The 20,250-nt window shown below is 34.2% G+C and overlaps 1 protein-coding gene across 6 annotated transcripts in view; it reads left to right on the top strand.

The window, feature by feature from the left end:
* Positions 1–20,250, top strand: part of STXBP5 (syntaxin binding protein 5) — a 175,984-nt gene that overhangs the window by 131,775 nt on the left and 23,959 nt on the right. For all 6 annotated transcript variants that reach the window (XM_082730336.1, XM_082730334.1, XM_082730332.1 and 3 more), the window contains 4 exons: positions 6,806–6,856; positions 13,436–13,675; positions 15,352–15,721; positions 16,716–16,881. In XM_082730336.1, coding sequence (XP_082586462.1) covers positions 6,806–6,856; positions 13,436–13,675; positions 15,352–15,721; positions 16,716–16,881 — 827 coding nt within the window. The remainder of the gene's footprint in view (positions 1–6,805; positions 6,857–13,435; positions 13,676–15,351; positions 15,722–16,715; positions 16,882–20,250) is intronic.

Raw genomic sequence — 20,250 nt, 5'->3', positions numbered from 1 at the left:
CATTTTGCTTGAAAAGAGTGGTATTGGATCTCTGAAGATGGTGAAAAAACTGATACTGTCACCTTCTTTTAATTACTGAACCTCTTTGTTTAAACAAAGATTTGGTTTTTTGTCATCTACTGCCATAATAAGAAGTCCTTTTACCTGTTATTGCTGGCATACTATTTCCTATAAAAGTCACATTCCAAAAAGCAAAAGTTACTCTTCTGTTTTCCTTTCTTTTAAGAAACCTTCCTTGGAAAAATAAGATGTGGAACACAGTAGATAGAAAAAGTAAAGGTAAATTATAGAGAAGCTGCTTAATTTCAAAGAAGCAATATGAATCTACATACTTTAGAAACTTTACAAAGATTTGTAGAGTTGCAAAGAACTAAAAAAGTATCAGCCCTGACAAAATTGTCATTTGTGGTACAGAGATCCAAGCACAGCTCTCAAGATTTGTTTCTGTCCTTGCTGTTGAAACTACCATTGCAGACGTGATTGTTGTGATCATGTATCACTTCATTATTTCTACCAAACAAATGAAGCTCCTTCAATCATCTTGACACCTTCATTCCAGTTTGTGAGAAGAGAATAGAGACTCAGGTTTACAACCTGCCAAGACATTATCTTTGATACCAGTTTTTTCAGATTGAAGAAACTTTATTGTGATTCCCCTCATTTCTGCTGTGGACAAAGGCCTAGGAAAAGAGAACTGGTTTATAATCTCTAGTGACAAAAGATTTCAAGTCAAGGGAGACATTGAGTACAAGAACCAAGAGTTGAATACACAGTCAAAGAAGAGAAAAATAGACAACCTATCTTCCAAGAACTCATTCAAATTGTATGTCTTCAGTTTGAAAGCCTCAATGGGAGTTGAGTAACTCCAAAGCATGAGCAGAAGGTTCTTTATACATGCCGTGAAATCAGCTGACAAGGTAACTGGGTTGGCAAGTGCTTCTGAGACTCCTAAGAAGTAAAAATTTGTTCACCAAAAATTGGTGGATAAAGTCTATGATTGCTTCATTCACAGAATTACACTAGGGTACAGAGTATATGCTAGGAAGATTAACTAGAGGTTTTCCAGAGTTGGATCTGCCTCTTTCAGACCTACCATTGAGGAGGTTGACTAAACAGACCTGAAAATAAGTATATTCCCTAGAAGTCACAAAGTTAAAAGATAAAAATACATAAATTTCAACTTTAGACCTTAGGTTTGGGACTTAGCCTTCCACAGAAAACAGCCATAAAACTAGTCAAAATATAAAGGGTCTTCTTTCTAGGTGTTGAGCAGCAGGCATTTAAGGCTGCCATCCTTGAGAGAAAGGAAAAATACCAAGTGAGCCACATGTCCTCCCCATTTTCTGCCATGGGACACTTTCCTGTTGCAGTGTGGGGTGGGTAGAACTCAGGAGCAGCTGCAATTGCATCAAGCTAAGCAAGCAGAGAGTAGAGTTCTGGGCTGCTGAAGTGACTAGAATTTGTGAGATAGTGTACTTGAGAGGAAAGAACTGCATACAGCGGGGACTTCCTAAGGAGTCTGGGGTTGGGGGACAGTGGTGGTTAGCTCAGGTTTAGCTCCATTCTAAAGCTATACCTGAACTGGGCAAGACTCTGAGGCTTAGCAGCAATCTGCTAAGAGTCTCAGAGCTGGCAAGGATACCAGCAGTCATTCAGTGCCAGAAATTGTTGCCATTAGACCTTACTCAACACCTTGGTCATTCTTGATATCCCAGAAAGGCCACTGTGCAAGAGTAGGGATCACTACTTAGCATAAAAGCTATATCCTGGAACTAAATTTAAACTGAAATAGACCTATACTAACAAAGAATAAAAACAAACCAAGAATCCACCAGTAATTTAATGGCAAGGTGCAGAGCAAAGCTCAACACCTACTAACACCTACACAGACTCCCTTCAACACAATATCCACTCTGTCCAGTATCCAATCAAAAGTTCCTAGGCATGTGAAGTATTCAAAGTCAAAGGTAGAAAAATATAACCCATAATTGAGAATAAAAAAATTAGCAGAAACTGACTTAAAGATGGCCTAGATGCTGTAATTAGCTAAGGATTTTTAAAACAGCTGCTGTAATATGTTTTAATACTGAAAAGAAAAAAATGGTCATAATGAGTGAACAGACAATTAGAGAATAGCAGCAGCAGAGAAAATAGCAACTTTATAATGAATAGAATGAAAATCCTAGTATTATAGAACAATAAAATTCATTTATTCTATAATGAATAAAATGAAAATTCTCTCTCACTGGATAGAGACTACAGAAGAAAGGGCTGTGGAACTTGATAGCAGATAAATACAAGTACAGTGTGGAATGCTGAGGATGTAAATCCTTCCCCACCTCCTCCTTCTATTCTTCCCCTCGACATAAGTATCCATAAAAAATAGACAAGTTACATTCAAAAGTAGGCAATAATCAGTCTGGCTTTACATTTCTCAGCTACAAACAATGCTATAAGAAAATGGAACAACTTGAGTTTTAAGGGAATATAGTTGTGAGTTGGGACTTACACGTATTACCAATTTCTCTCATCCATGTTTGTCTTTGTTTATGTTTTCAGCTAAACAGAAGTTTGTGAAATATATTCATATGCCTTTTAAACTTAAAAGCTACTTCTTGAAGACATACTTTAGAAGACCTTGGGGTTTGAGGAAAGTGTACTAGAAATGATTGTTCCCTATGGAACTCCCTCCTAAGGAAATAATCAAAATATATGAAAATATTTGTATACATTTTTATTGCCTTCTTTATTGGGGAAAAACCTTATTGTTTAAGTGTTCATAAAAATAATATGAAGCCATTGAAATATACTAACAACTGAGGAAAGAAAATGCTTTTAGTAGTAGAAAAAAAGCACGATACAGATTTATATTTTAAATAAAAATGGATATTAAAAAGTAGCAGGAAATATGTAGACATTTTGCCTCTTGACTATGGGCATTTGTAGTGGCCATATTTTCTGTTTCTATGTTTTCCAAATTTTCTATAAAGAACACAACCCAAAAAGCTTAAGGATAAATTGCATATATGAGGGGACAGAAGATGTTAATCTATTAATGCCTGTGAAACTATTGTTGTAGACTGTGATTTTCATCTAAAAATTCTGATTTTAGAAAGAATGTAAGCTTTGAAGTATTTTGGGAAGAAGATAAAGAATATTGTCCCATTGAAGGATGCCTTACACAGGAGTTTATACCATGTCATTTCATGCATATGAAGTTCTAGAATAGGCAAAACTGATAGATGGTAAAAAACAAAAAAACAAAACCCAGAACATGGCTATTTCTAGGGCTGAGGACAGGAATTGCTTGGGAAGAATATGCATGACCTTTCTTGGATGTTGATGATATCAATTTCTATATCATGTTCTTGGATGTTGATTATATCGGTTTCTATATCATGTTCAGTAATTACATAGGTATGTACATTGTCAAAACTCAATATGTATTTACGATTTCATTTGTATGTAAATTTTACATCAAGAGAAAAATACTGTCAACAAACAAGTGGGGAACATGTAGTTTTCTGAAAATGTACAAATTCTGAGTTATCCTTTGTTGACTTTATCTTCATTTCCCATGGTCTTAGATGGGTATTCCAGGGTAAGAAGGTTATAAGTTCAGTGTACTCTAACTAGCACTTTGTGTATGCATCTGTTACTACCTGGTACATTGCACTGGAGTTATTTCATTCCTCCATTAGGCTATGAACTCTTGAGGGCAGGAAGTCTGTCTTCTGGCACATGGCTGGCATGTGCCCAATAAATATTTAATAGGTTAATAAATATCCCTCTACCCTTGTCCCCACCACTGTGGCATAATAAAAATGTTTCTTTATTCATTAAAATTATTCTGTATCTTTTTTATAATGTTAATTGGTAAGTGGGATTAACAAAATAAGAAAGGTTAATCTTTTAACATTTATCAATTCTAGTTCTGTGTTCAAGAAGATTGCTCAAAATTATATCCAAGTGTTATAGCAGTGTGGCTTAAATATTTTGAACACTGTGATCAGATTTGTGGTCAGGTTGTGGGTCTCCAGTTTCACAGTGTTCAGGAAAAAAGTTAGACCCCATAATTAAATCATTTTGTGACATTTATAGTAAAGTCAGAAAATCTGCTTAGTCTTTTCTGTGTGTGATTTTAACCACAACAAAATGTCAAAGTTAGACCAACTGTAGAATTATTTAAATTTGGTTATATTCGTTTTTTTTTTTAACATGGTAAAGAAATTATGTAATGCTAGACCAAAAAAAAAAAAAAAAAAGTTTTGTGGGAAAGATTAACATAAATTTTTAAAAATATTTGAAAATTTATATAAAAGAATTTCTAGTAGAAAATCCTGAAGGAGATTGAAAGCATACACTTAAGAATTCAAAGGAAATTTCATGCTAGTGAAATTTTTTGGCAGAAATATGTATATGGTTATTGAGTGAAAGATTCAACAGATACAGTTCTGACAGAAATTTTACCTAATTTATTCTTTTTAATGAGGAATGAATTTGATGTAACTTCTAAGTTATTCAAGTTATTCTCTTCTTTGTTATATTTAGCTGTATATTGAATTTAGCTTTTGAGACAAACAAGGTTAAACTTAGAGTAGTGCATACTATTCTATACCTTGTGTTCTAAGGTTTTCTTTTTCTTTTTCTTCATTTTCCTGTTTTTGTTCCTTGGAATATTATCATAGAATTAGAATAAAGGAATGCTGGGTTGTTCACAAGTATATTAATAGATCATTTGTATAGCATTATACAGTTTGTTTAGAAATCATATTTCATTTATTATTAGTAACTAACATTTATCAAATCCACATTATGTGTCAGGTATTATGCTCAGTGCTTTGGCTCACATCATCCTGTATAATCTTCACAACTATGAAATTGGCATTATCTATCCTCCTTTAACAAATGAAGAAATATCAGGTTTAGAGAAGCACAGTGATTGGCCAAAGGTCATACATCTGGTAGTCAAGTGAAGTGGATTCCATTTAAGATTTGATCTGATGCCAAATCCAATCCTACCCACTATACTTTACCCTTCCACATTTTACAAACCTAGATATTGAAACTTGTCAGGGAATGTTTCTTACAGACTAACTGCATATGTATACTGGGTTTGCTCAATTAGTTTTGGTTTCTATGCTGAAGTTTCTTATAGTCTAGGGACCCAGCTGCCCAAAGTGTGATTCATAGACCAGCAGAATTAGCATCTTCTGGGAGCTTGTTGGAAGTGTAAGATCTCAGGCCCTCGTCCACTATAGAATCAGAATCTGATTTAGCAGGATCGCGAGGTGACTGGTGTGTACTTTCAAGTTTTTGATAAGCATTGGTTTGAAAGAATAATTGGATCAAAGCTGAGTAGTGGAGTCTAGAAAAGCATCCACATTATCTGACTTATGTCTTTAGATTCTGCCAGACTGATTTTTCTGCTTCAGATAACATATGATATTGTATAGATATTATTTATCAGTCTTTGTACATTGTACCCATGGTATTTGGTGAAAAAATCTTTGAATTCTTTTAAAAGTGTTAATGTTGCATTTTGGGAGATGGTTTTGTGAGTATATCTTCTAATTTTAGGGAATTTTATATTAAATATGATGGCAACCATTAAATCAACTAACTACAGATTTCATTGGCTAGGTTTTTTTTTTTTTTTTTGGTAGTATATTTTATCTTTTAACTGATACTGATTATGTCTGGGTGAAAATGGGTTAGGACTGATTGTATATTTTAATCACTTGATTTTTAAAGGATGATGATTAGATTGATGAAGCTTAGAAATGAAAACTTGAATCCCCCACCCCTTCCCGGTTTGCCTCATGTCTATTTCCTAATACTGGATTTGTCATTTTTTTAGATGTGGAAGTTATATACTATGACTGGATTTCTCTTTGTTTACATGGCGCCCTTATGGACTAGCAGGGTCTGTGCTTTAAATATCTCTTAACAGCCCAGAATTTTAACCCATATATGCATTCATGTATTAACAACAAGTGCTTGTTCAAAATTGTGCATAGGAAGCACTATTCTGTTACGCATGCATTGCCACTAACATAATAGATATAGTTAAAACAACTCCTAACTCTAAATCCTAGATTAAGGCAATAACTGACTTTGAGAATGGAAAGTGAATTCCAGTAAGTTTATACAGAGGCTTTTTTAATTCTGGTGCAAAATAGAAATTGACATATAGTTTACATTTTTGTAAATACCATAATTTCAAATTAGTATCACTTTGTTTCATTTGTTTTTCAATGATATGTAAATAAAAGTGTTAACTTGTATCAAGAATAGGTGAATCCAGATAGTTGTATTATGTAATCAAATACCTAAATTTAATCTTAGATAGTTGTTTTATATTCTAGAGATTAACTTAAAAATAATGAACCCAGTAGCTATGAAGATGAAAAACTGGAAAGATTTTATTATATCAACTATCCAAACTCCGTCTTCTGCCTCTATTGTCCTTACCCGCAACACCTTCCGTGAAATGACTCTGCTTTTTTTAGAAAAGCCTAACCCTTCCCTATGAGCCTAAAAAATAATTAACAGTTAGAATTAAAAAGCTTTCTTGAAGTAACAGCTTCAAGCACACAAAGATAACACATCAAGTAAGTACAAACTTATGAAAAGTTGAAAACAAGATTTACTTTCCACTTATAATATTATTCATCATATTTTAATTATCTTAGCATCTAGATTTAGTAACAAAAGTATTTACTTCTATCTGGAAGGGCAGTTGGTATTAATAAATATGAATCAAATATTCTTCAGAACTTTAAAAATGTGTTTTGTTTTTCAGCAAAGATGTCAAGGAAGTTAAGCTTGCCTACTGACCTAAAGCCTGACTTAGGTAAGTAAAATAAATAAATAAGTAAAATCCATAGTAGTTAAACTCCATTCAAAGGGAAAGCAAGGAAATCAGAAGATTCAAAATTATCATAGGTGAGATTTTTAACAGAAATCAAGTTTAAAATGACTAAGATATTTAAGGATTAGTAGCCTCTCTATTTCCATCTATAAATTATAAAAGATTATAAATTCAAGCAATCAAATTAATACATTTTCTCAGCTCTCATACTTTATATCTAAACAAGATTTAGTATAAGACTAAAATTTGTGCAATTTCATATTTTCTTAAAAAGTTGAAATATCCCATTTAACTATGTGAAAACCTATTTGAACTTTATAATTTATAAACTTTAAAAGTTTTAACTTTTTCACAATAAATTAGTTTTCTGTATTACAATGAATTTCTCATGTCAAGAATCATTTTTACTCTTTGGTAATAATAAATTGAGAAGTAAATCTTTTTCTATAGCACCTTCTAGGCAACTAATCCACTAGGAAAGCAGAGTGACTCTATTCCCACATTCCTTTTGCTTTATATTGAGCTCAGAAATAGCTCCCTGATATCACAGAATAGGGACAAGACATTTCAGTAAAGATAAAAATAAACTTGCAGTGTTTCTTTTTAAACTCACTTTTTTTTTAATTTTAGAAATTCTAATGGTCTTTAATGAAATAAAAAGTAGACTGAAGATGGTTTCACCTATCTTTTTCTTTGAAATAACTAGATTTCCTCCCTTTTCCTCATCTTCTTACTGTTTATTCTCTAGATTCCTTAATTCCCTTTTTTTTGCATAATGCAAACTTAGGTATTGTCCATTTCACCATACTATTTTAGCATTTCCAAATCATAATCCTATCTCAGTTATACTGATAGAAGATATATGATTATCAGTGAGTGGGCATAATAACTTCCATTGTCAGCAGTACAAGGATCCATTCCTGAACATAGGAGAAACAATTTCTTAGAATCCTATAGTAGGACTGGTCTTACGGGAACAAGGATTAATCTAGAATATAAGGTAACGTGTTTTGAGAAGGGAATAGCTCCCTTTACTATATAAATGAAAGATGTAATTTGACACTAAGTGTATTTGAGGGGCAGAGTTTTCATCACTCTCAGAGGTGCATGATTTTAATAACACTAAATACTGCCAGTTAAAATGGCTTTATGCCTTCCAGTATCTTAAAAATCTGAAAAACACATGGAAAAGTACTTTTAAATTAATAAAAATGCCACAATTATTTTTAAAAAGAGTATCATACGTTTATAAGTAATTTAATCTGGGTATATTCCATGCTTGTATAGATCATCTTTATTCAGTTCATGTTTAACCTTACATGCCCATGTATTTCAGTGCCTTAAGCCAATTACAACTGCTTGTACAACTGGAACAGTCTCCATGTTTCCTAAGTAATTTCCCTTCAAGTCCTTGTACTGCTGAACTATTTTTTTTGGTAGAGATTCTTAGCTGCTGATTGTTTTACATTGGCTGGGGAGTCAATAGGGAAAAACAATTTTATTGATAGGCTCAAACTACTAGGTGTTCCTAAAGCAGCTGAGGCTGTTGGACTGCCCTGCAACTCTGGAAGCTTCTGTGACTAGAATTCACTTTGGCCTATGAGGAAATCATGCAACGCTACACTTTGACTGTGGCTTCATCATTCCAGATTCCATGGCCCACCCTCAGGAACTGTGGGTAATATTGTTAGGGTTCTGATGTTACATTTCAAGTGGCAACAGAGGGGGAAAAATCAGACTTATATACCTTAATATGAGTTAATTTTCTTTCCTAAAGTTTACCCTGACCAAATTCAACTATTGGCATAATGTTTTGACTGGGGGAATAAAATGTTGTTGTATAAGGCTCAATGTGGGAAGAAAGGGTAATATAGAGGTAGAATGCTCTAGGCACCAGAGAGTAACATGAAAGCAATGATTTGTGGCATGCATTAATAGAAAGCATTAATGGATAGAAGCATTAGTGATAAATTTTATCCAAGCTTAGAGCTCTCAGAAACATCACATGTTCAAATATATTTTTTAATTTAAAGACTGAACTTTAACTCTCAATAATAACCAAAACTCTCTTCTTATATTTTGGTGGTTTGACTAATCCCATGTCCATCTGGAGTTGCCTGAGAAAGCTTTAGACTTGGACATGACACATGTCCTGCCTTTTCCACTAATTAGCTTTGTCATCCTGGATGAGTTATTGAACCTAAGTATCTATTTTATTATTCATTAAACTGTGATAATAATGCTTTTCACTTACTATGTGGATTCAATAGAATGATAAATTTATAGTGTTATGAGAGGGTGTATCACATGGTATGGCTTGCTTAGTGGTAGCCATTTTCATTTCTGTTCTTATTGCTAGAATTAAAATAGAAATTTCTAGTCCATTTGTTTAGGCTGCCTAATTTCTAAAATTTAAACCACAAAGATCCACAAGATCTGACTTAACAATAGTACAATTCATGAACTAACTAAAAATTCTAAAATGCTAAAAATTCTAACTTACTTTCCAACAAGTTCTAGGCTGATAGAATTGGGTAAGTTTGGGATTGTTTCTTGATTCAGTTCAATTTCACATATTGATCTATACTAAGGAGTTCTTTGGTAAGCCAAATTTTAATAGAGAAGTCATAATAAAATGCAGTTGTAGTTTATGAATTTTTTTATTTTTTATGAATTTTATAATTTTTATAATTTTTTATAATTTTATAATTATAAATTGTATAATTTATACAATTGTATAATTTATAATTATAAAATTATAATTTTTATACAAGGCCTTAAATTAGTCCATTAAATTAAAACACTTTATTTGGCCTATGAATTAAAGTACAGATTGAATTTGAAGTACAGATTCTTGTGAATCACCTATTGTAATTCTAATAGAAAAGAGTAAGAATTTTACAGCTTAATTTATAATGAAATTTATATTATCAAATTTTCTTATGATCAAGTTTATATTACCATATTTTCTTTTTTTAAATTTTTTAAGATTTATTTATTTGAGAGCGAGAGCAAGGGGGAGGGGCTGAGAAAGAGGGAGAGAGAGTCTTAAGCAGCAGACTCAGTGCGGATCACGGACCCAGATGTGGGGCTCAATCTCATGACTCTTGAGACCACCTGAGCCAAAACCAAGAGGTGGATGCTTACCCAGGCGCCCCTCAAATTTTCTTAACAAATTTTCATTGATTTCTATCTTTGTCATTGGGTCACAACTGAATATATATGTCTAATCACCTTGTATGTGTATGATTTATTAAAGTAATGAATATTTTTATCATTGGAAGGTATATTTAAAACTACTATTATTTGGGCTGCCTTGCTGGTTCAGTCAGCACAAGACTGAGCACAAGACTCTTGGTCTTGGGATTATAAGTTTGGACCCCATGCTAAATGTAGAGATTACTTAAAATCTTAAAAGATGGGGCTCCTGGGTGGCTCAGTGGGTTAAGCTGCTGCCTTCAGCTCAGGTCATGATCTCAGGGTCCTGGGATCGAGTCCCGCTTCGGGCTCTCTGCTCAACAGGGAGCCTGCTTCCCTCTCTCTCTCTGCCTGCCTCTCCCGACTACTTGTGATTTCTCTCTGTCAAATAAATAAATAAAATCTTAAAAAAAAAAATCTTAAAAGATTACTTAAAATCTTAAAAAAGTAAAAAAATTTCTATTATTTTGCTAAAATAACTGAATACTTTAGAGTTAACATTTGGAATCAGTTTATATATTTAATATTACACACTCATCCAGTAATGAGCCATTGCTTATGGAAAGTTGTTTCATTTATAGGAAATAGTTCTTTTTTGCCATGTCAAAATCTTTAAGAGGAATTACAGGCAAAAGAGAGACATCTTTAGACACTATAGTTAGAAATTACCCGTTATTGCCATAACTAGTAGCTTTATTATTTTCAGAGGCTAGCTATAATCAAAATTCTGATGTATATAGTTATCATTTGGGGAAATATTTGTCAATTTATTAATTCAAATTTTTTTAAAGATTTATTTATTTAAGGAAGAGAGAGACCATGCATGTGCAATCAGGAGGAGCAGAAGGAGAGGGAGACAAGCAGACTCCCCTCTGAACATGGAGCCAGACATAGGGCTCTATCCCAGGAACTCAGATCATGACCTGAGCCTAAATAAATTCTGATCCTTACCTGACTGAGCCACCTAGGTGCCCCTGAATTTAAATTTGATTACAAAAGCTTTTAGGGAGTATAGTTAGGATTCAATTATACCCTTTTTATTTAATAAAGTACAATTTAGAAGACTGTTTTTTTCTTTTTGATGACATGAAGTCATTTCTTTTATGATAACATTGAAAGCATGTGATTTGAGGACCTATTTGTTAGATAAGAACAGTAAAAACTCCTGGAAATTTTAATATGTCCCAAAGGTGTGGCAGAAAGACATCGGTTCAGATACTTTGAACTATAGATGTGTCTTCAGCAAGTAATTAATAGATACTTTTATAAGCTAGGCACTATGCTCAAACGGACACAGCTATTGTATTCAAGAAACTTAGAGTCACTTTAGAGTGAGGCCTATGACAAGTCTGGAAGAACTACAGAACAGAAGTACTATTAGTGCCATGGGAGAGAAAAAACTATCGAGATTCAAAAAAGAGAAAAACCATATATGCTTTTAACAATCAAGATAAAACTTCATGACAATGATGGTACCTGAGATGGCCAATAAGCACAATCTTGGTAGAGAAAAAGGTGAGGCACAGGAACCAATCAGATAGAAAATCACAAACAGAAGTCTAAAGTAGGTGAGTGCAAGGTATGTCTGGAGAACAATGAATGACTCAGTTTGTTCCCACCAGTTCCTGAAAAGCAGGGTACCATTGAAGATAAGGCCAGAAAGGAGAGCTGAAATAGTTTGTGGAGATTCTTAAAAGTCTGAGTAAGATATTAAACATGATCAAATAAAGAGGAACCACTGAAGACTTTTTTAAGTAGAGGTAACAGAATTATGACTGTAACTTATAAAATTCAATTGAATTGTGTTAGAACAGTGACAGAATGAAGGTGGGAAGACCACTTGTGAATTATCAGCAGTCTCGATGAATGGCAATCAAGGCCTGAATGAAGGGTAATGGAAGTTGATTGATCATGAAAAGAAGGAAACAACACTGGAGTAAAATAACATAGGACTTGGCATCCCATCAGATGTACAGATAAAGTGAAAGGAAAGAGCCAAAACTGAAACTCATTTTAAGTGTTGTTCCCTAGAACTGGGTTGTTATGAATATAGAGAGTGCCATTAGAAGAATTTAGAACTTTGGGGGAAATAACATATTTTGATTTTACATAGTGAGACATAATGGAGAAAATTCCCATAAATTTGGAAATGCAGTTGCAAGTGAAAAGAGACCAAGGCTCAAGGCAAACTTGCATTTGGCCCCAGTGAAGAAGGCAGCTGAAGACAAGAGAGGGATTATTACTATAATTTTGAAGTATCCCTGTCATTACAGAAAGAGGTAAAAGGAATACACTGGTATGCAATTAAGTATGAGCCAGATACCAGTCATACATTATGATGTAAAATGCCTTGAATGAATGTTGATTATATTTAAAATGGCTTTCAAGGAAAACGAAGGCTAAATTTTTGCGGATTAAAGACTTTCATATGGACAGAGTTGAAAAAAAATCTTCAACAAATTGAAGGTAGTATCAGAGTACTTCTAAGTGGAATTTTTAAACATAAATCACTGAAAATGCAACAAAAACTTATGGTGTACTATATATTGGCTAAATGAACATAATAGAAAAGAAAATGCCCACAGTTTTCTAGTTACCCAACTGTGGAATTGGCATTACCAAAGGAAGAAACAGCATCATTAGAAAAGAAGGTGGTGAGGTCTAAGATGAGAAAAGCAACCAGGATACGAACAAATAGCCACACCAAAAACCATATAGATCACACAGGCAAAAATTCTCTGGAATTGCACCCAGCTCTCTTCTGAGAAGTATGAATTTATCTGTTTGTATTTTATATCTAAACAAAGGAAAATTATTACCATAAAAGTAAATTGTTGGGCGACTGGGTGGCTTAATGGGTTAAGCCGCTGCCTTCGGCTCAGGTCATGATCTCAGGGTCCTGGGATCGAGTCCCATATTGGGCTGTCTGCTCAGCAGGGAGCCTGCTTCCCTCTCTCTCTCTCTCTCTGCCTGCCTCTCTACCTACTTGTGATCTCTGTCAAATAAATAAATAAAATCTTAAAAAAAAAAAGTAAATTGTTTTTGATTAAAAACTAAAATATGGGGACACCTGAGTGGCTCAGTTGGTTAAGCAGCTGCCTTCGGCTCAGGTCATGATCCCAGCGTCCTGGGATCGAGTCCCACATCGGGCTCCTTGCTCCGCAGGGAGCCTGCTTCTCCCTCTGACTCTGCCTTCCACTCTGTCTGCCTGTGCTCGCTCTCACTCTCTCTCTCTCACAAATTAAAAAAAAAAAAAAAAAACTAAAATATGCTATAGGTTTTGTCTTTTTGGAAATTAACCATTTTGTCAGATTTTTATGATATTTTATAACAGGCAATCTCACCCATTTTAATTTATTTCAGATATAAAAGATAATTCCTTCAGCCGATCACGGAGTTCCAGCGTAACCAGCATTGATAAAGAATCTCGAGAAGCAATTTCTGCTCTTCATTTCTGTGAAACTTTTACTCGAAAGGCAGATTCATCTCCCTCCCCATGTTTATGGGTTGGTACTACACTGGGAACAGTGCTAGTTATTGCACTGAACCTTCCCCCAGGAGGAGAACAAAGACTTCTTCAGCCAGTCATTGTCTCTCCAAGTGGTATGTATGCTTTCATGCTGTGCTTGCACTGAAGGTCTGACTTGCTATATTTGGTAGAAGCCTTTGCTTTTCATTTTTGAAATGATCTATGAATTCTAAAATGTAAACTAAATGTTTACATTTAGATGTAGTCTTGTGTTTTTAGTGAAAGAATACATGAATAAGATTCCAGTGTATCATTTATTTATACAGCCATCCAGGTTTTGCATTATTTTTAACTCTACCATCATGTCTAAAATGATTTTCATTAGAAAATAAAAAAAAAATAAATAAAAAAGCAACTGCTTTTCTAATGCATTCAAAGATACCTTAAAATGCTATGTTCTGTAAGCAAAAGGGTAGTACCATGTTCAGGAGAAAAAGCAAAAAATGTTTTTTGAACAGCATAGTGTTGGCTGTTTTTAATATCTAAATGTGAAGTCTTAAATTATGTTGTTTTTCTCCTTTGAAGTATTAGGAAAAGGTGACTTAATAGCAGATCTTAAGAAAAAAATTATGACTTGTATATTGAAAATGAGATTCAATTTCATCAAATGTATGTGGAGTCTGATCTGGAAATAACTGAGAAATCTGGTTTTCATTACTAATTTATGCTGATTTAGATAGAAAAAAACATGATTGTGCTCATTAGTGTATCCCTTGTTTATACAGTGGACTTTAACATTACTTGGAATTTAAAATTAAAATGTAATTATGATTTTAATGGTAATTTGTGAACTATCTTTACATCAAAGACACAGTTTGATTTATTCATCCAGCTCAATAAATATTTGAGAATGTTCTGTACGACTAGTTGTTAGAAAAGGTTACATAATGTTAATATTACTAATCTCTTTCTTTATAGTAAGAATGGGTATAGAAAAAAAAGCCAGGAAAGATAAGCCACATAAAGAATGTTCTGATAGCCATATTTAAAAAGTTTTTAGGGACGCCTGGGTAGCTCAGTAGGTTAAAGCCTCTGCCTTCGACTCAGGTCATGGTCTCAGGGTCCTGGGATCGAGCCCCACATCGGGCTCTCTGCTCCACGGGGACCTTGCTTCCCTTCCTTTCTCTCTGCCTGCCTCTCTGCCTATTTGTGATCTGTCTGACAAATAAATAAATAAAATCTTTAAAAAATAAATAAATAAAAAGTTTCTAAAAAGTGAAATTAATTTTAATGACACTTTATTTAGCCTAGCATATCTAAAATCCTATCGTTTCATCATATAACCAGTGTTTTTAAATTCTTAAGATATTTTACTTTTTTTTTTTTATAACTTCTTTAGATCTGGCATGTATTTTACTCTCACAGCATGCCACAAGTTGGACAAGGCCATATTTTCAAGGGCTCTGTAGCTATATGTGACTAGTGGCTGCCGTATTGGACCGTGCAACTCTAGACATCATCCACTCGGTCTCACACTTGTTGGTAGTACACTTGCCAGATATGAAAGAAGACATAGTTCTAGGCATCCCAATATTTACTGGTTTGGGACATGTAGTTCTGATTTCTTTTTCCAGATACATGCTCAGATACATGCTCAAAGAAAGGTTGAATCCCTTTAGTAAGCCAGTGTACAATTTCAATTTAATATGCATTCTATGTGTTGTTGAATGTCTTTTATGTGTCAGTTGGAATATACATATTTGCTGTGGGGGTTAAAATACTTGTTATCTACTAAACTTACATATTTTAGGTACTATATTGAGGTTAAAAGGGGCGATCCTGAGAATGGCATTCCTGGATACCACAGGCTGCTTAGTGCCACCCGCGTATGAATCCTGGAGAGAACACAATGTTCCTGAAGAAAAAGATGAAAAGGAGAAATTAAAGAAACGACGACCTGTCTCCGTATCCCCCTCCTCTTCTCAGGAAATTAGTGAAAACCAGTATGCCGTGATATGTTCTGAAAAGCAAGCAAAAGTCATCTCACTGCCAACTCAGAACTGTGCTTACAAGCAAAACATTACAGAGACCTCATTTGTGCTTCGTGGAGATATCGTAGCATTGAGTAACAGTATTTGCCTTGCCTGCTTCTGCGCTAATGGACATATTATGACTTTTAGGTAAGAGTTACACATTTTTAAAAAACATAAACATGGCATTTACAGCCTTAAAACAGAACACTATGGAATTACATTCCACTAAAATGAAATGCTTTTGTTTACAGTCTTATACACTGAGAATTTATTTTCATTCAGTTAATAGTGAACAAGTTTATGAAGAATACAAATCAGTTTTATCTACCTCTCAAGTATACTAGATCACAAGATTTATAAGGTCCTGCTATTTTTGCCTTCTGTAATACTTTGTTCAAGACTAAAACCTACCTTGGTTTTTTTTGTTTTGTTTTGTTTTATTTCCAGTTAGTTAACATACAGTGTTGTATTAGTTTCAGGTGTGCATGAGATTCAACACTTCTACACATCACCCAGTGCTCACCATTACTAGTGTGCTACTTAATCCCCGTCACCTATTTCACCCATTCCTCCATCACCCTCCCCTCTGGTAACCATCAGTTTGTTCTCTATAATTAAGAGTTTGTTTCTTGATTTGTCTCTCTCTCTCATTTTTTTCCCTTTGTTTGTTTTGTTTCTTAAATTCCACTGAGTGAAGTCATATGATATTTGTCTTTCTCTTACTTATTTTACTAAGTGTTATACACTCTAGCTCCATCCATGTCAATGCAAATGGCAAGACTGCATTCTTTTTAATGACTGAATAATATTCCATTGGCTATACACAGACACACACATATATATACATGTGTATATATACACAAAATATATATGGAAGAAGATGTAGATCTTCTTTGTCCATTTATCAGTCAGTGGATACTTGGGCTGCTTCCATATCTGGGCTATTATAAATAATGCTGCTATAAGCATAGAAGTGCATGTATCCTTTGAATTAGGGTTCTTCTATTCTTTGGGTGAATACCCAGTAGTGTGATTATTGGATCACAAAGTTGTTTTATTTTTAACTTTTTGAGGACCTTCCATACTGTTTTCCAAAACCTACCTTGTTTCTTATTAACGACTTTTTAATATTTTTCTCAAGTTTGCCAAGTTTAAGGCCTCTACTGGATGTATATTACTTGCCCCTGACCAACATGCGGATAGCCAGAACATTCTGCTTCACCAACAATGGACAAGCATCATATCTTGTTTCACCTACAGAAATCCAGAGACTCACTTACAGTCAAGAGACCTGTGAAAATCTTCAGGTAAATGACAAAAATATTACTATAATTTCTTCAAAGGTGAAATATTCTCTAAGATCCCTTACTTTTGTTTCTCTCTTACACTCTCAGTACTATACAAATGAGCCTATATGGGAAAATCCAAAGCCTGACTTCAGAGCATATGCTTTGAGACTTGTGATAAAAGTAACTTCATCAGACTCTTGTTATAAGAGGGACTTATCTCACTGACTCATATTTTTTCAACCCAGTGATGGTATAGAAATATGAAATATTACATACATTTTATACATGCTCTCCACGTATAATAAATAACAATTATACACACAAAGAAACCTTTTTAAGGAAGTGTGTTAAAGTGGAAATAATTATATCTGCATATTGTTTCATTCCCTCTCATAAACTCTGTATTCACAAGGATGTATATATATGTAAGAAAAAATAAGATTTCATAGTTTTACTTTGAATATTTTTGTTGATCTGTTTGCAAGAGACTACATTCTTTTAAATATAAAACTGTTTCTTTTTTTAATATTCAAGTGCGTTATGTGCTTACATATACTGTTGGCCCTTGAGCAAGATGTGTTTGAACTGCACGAGTGGACTATACACAGATTTTTTTTCCAACAAATACAATACAATACTGTACCTATTTTTTCTTCCTCATGGTTTTCTTAACATTTTCTTTCCTCCAGCTTACCTTAATGTAAGAATACAGTATATAATAAGTATAACATATAAAATATGTGCTAATCCACTCTTTATGTCATCAGTAAGGCTTCTAGTCAGCAGTATACTACTAGTAAACTTCTGGAGGCTTCAAAAGTTACACAAGAATTTTTGACTGTGCAGGGCGATTGGGCCCCTAACCATCACACTATTCAAGGAACAACTGTATGTTAAAAACTATCCGTTTCATTTCACCTTTTAAAATAAAAGTGCTTTTATATTAAGCTAAAATATTAAAATATTAAACATTATATATATTAATTGATACTTAGTGGAAACCATTATCTAAGGGAACTTTATTTTAAGGGAGCATGTTAATGAGACTTTTTACAATTAGCCCTATTTTACTTGTCTGTAATGAATTTGTGGCTCATTTTTAGAATCTGAGCTTTAGAGTCAAGACTGAATTTAAGGCCTATTGTTGCTAATAATTACACAATGATGTGACCTTAGACAAGTTACTTATTGTCTCTGAGCTTCATCATCTTTAAAAATAGGATTAAAAATAATATCCACGCTATAGGATATGGTATGAATTAAAGAAGACAAAGCATGTGAAGTGCTTAGCATAGTGCTTGGTACAGGGTGTGTGCTTACTGTCAGATGTTAGTATTATTTCAGTAAGCTAAACTGTCCTGGGAATGTACTCCTAATGATATTATGAACCTTGAGAGTGAAACAGAATTGTAGATCTGATATGTTAGATATAAAGTTACATTTACATTAGGGTGGAGATGTTTTTTCAAAGATTCTTAGGTTTCTGAATTAAACCTTCTCTTTTTATGGGGAAGGTAAAATTTTTCTTTAGTGTTTCCTTTCACTAGTAAAATGTTACTGTATTAAGAAATAATACGGGCAGTTTAATTTATTCTTAATTCATTTCATCTGAAATGTGGTCTTAATTCAATTACTCAAAATTTTAAACATCATCACTTTTTTTGAGATCAAGTCTATTCTTTGGTTAGTGTTTTATTTTAGTAAAAATCAATAGCAGCAGTAAACTTTACCCATTTATTTTTAAATGAAATGGTCCTTTAGTAACTCAATTTCTTTTAATAACTATCTGTTCTGTACCCTCATGGTATAAAGATAAATGAAAAGTGAACTCCAAGCAATCTGTGATAGAATGTTTTTTTGAACATTATTTATATTTTATTTACCTCTGTATTTTCAATGCCTAAAAGTAATGCTTTGATAAAAATATGTTGTAAGTACCATTGACTTTATAAATACTATTCCTTGGTTTCCAGAGTGCCCTAATTGTGCATTCATTTAACTTTAACCAAAAAATAAAGAAGATGCCTACAAACATTAATGGAGTTTCCAGCGCAGCTGGAATAATAGGAACCAGATTAACCCTCCTGCCTGAAGCAGCCCCCAAAAAGCAGACATGAACATGAAATGACAGTTTTCAAGATCCTGAACATTTGCAGTGAAGGAAAGTAATCCCTTAGAGACAGGAAACAAAGGAAGTACTCTAGCTTTAGTGCCTTGATAGAGTTTCCAGAGCATGCATAGAAGGAAGGTACTTAGGCAGAGTCTGACCAACTTCCTGTGTTTAGGAGACAGAGCCAAGAGTCTGGGAAGACCAAGTAAGTTAAAGTTCTTAGAGGACCAGAGAGAAAAGAGGTATATAGAGAGAGAATGTCTGCAGAGGGTCTGCCAAAAGTTTTCAGTAGAGTACTGTTGAGCACATGCTTGTAGATACTCTTTGGCCTGGGAAAAAGACATCTGATAGGAATAGAAAATTAGAGGGATTTGTGCCTGGTCCCAGGGCCAGGCACAGTTCCTGCTCCCAATAGCCAAGCTAAAAAATGTATAATTGATGAGTGTGTTAGTTTCCTGAAGCTGCTATAGCAAATCACCATAAACTTGGTGACCAAAAACAACATAAGTTTATTCTCTTACACTTCAGAAAGTCAGAAATCTGAAGTAAGTTTCACTGAGCCAACAGCAAGGTGTTGGCAGAATCATGCTCCCTTCAGGGGCTCTAGAGAGGATCTTGCCCCTTTAAGGTGCCAGCATTCCTGGACTTGTGATTGCATTATTCCAATCTTACCTTTATGGTCACCTTGCTTCCTCCTCTTGTGCCTGTGTCAGATCTCCCTCTTCTAAAAAGACTTGTAATTGGATTTAGGATCCATCTAGATAATCAGGATAAATTCCCCATGGCAGAATACTTAATCACATTTGCAAGACACCATCTCCTCTTTTTGTTTTTCAAGATGTAACATTTATAGGTTTCGGGGATTAGAACCTGATTTTTTTTTTTTGAGACTTTTTTTTATTTGAGAGAGAGTGCAAGAGAGAGAGCTCATGAGTTGGGTGGGGGGGGGCAGAGGGGCGAAGGGAAAGGGAGAAGCTGAGCACAAAGAGCCTGATGTGAAGCTCAATCCCAGGCGCCTAGGATCATGACCTGAGCCAAAGGCAGACTCTTAACTGACTAAGCCACCTGGGTGCCCCCTAGAACCTGGTATTTAAATGGCCATTATTCAGTCTAATTCAGTGACAAATTGGGTAGAGTATGCAGGAGGGTCTGGGCTCATTAGTTGGGGAATAATTAGCCCTAAAAGGAGTGCTGCTTCCGAACTGCCTAACAAATTACGAAAGTGAGACCCAAAAGGATCAAAATGTTTCCTCTTGTCCCAGAATGAAGCTTAAGAC

The sequence above is a fragment of the Mustela nivalis genome, assembly GCF_964662115.1.
Source record: "Mustela nivalis genome assembly, chromosome: 5".
Classification (NCBI taxonomy): domain Eukaryota; kingdom Metazoa; phylum Chordata; class Mammalia; order Carnivora; family Mustelidae; genus Mustela; species Mustela nivalis.
The sequence above is the reverse complement of the archived record's forward strand: the minus strand, read 5'-3'. Positions and strand labels throughout refer to the sequence as shown.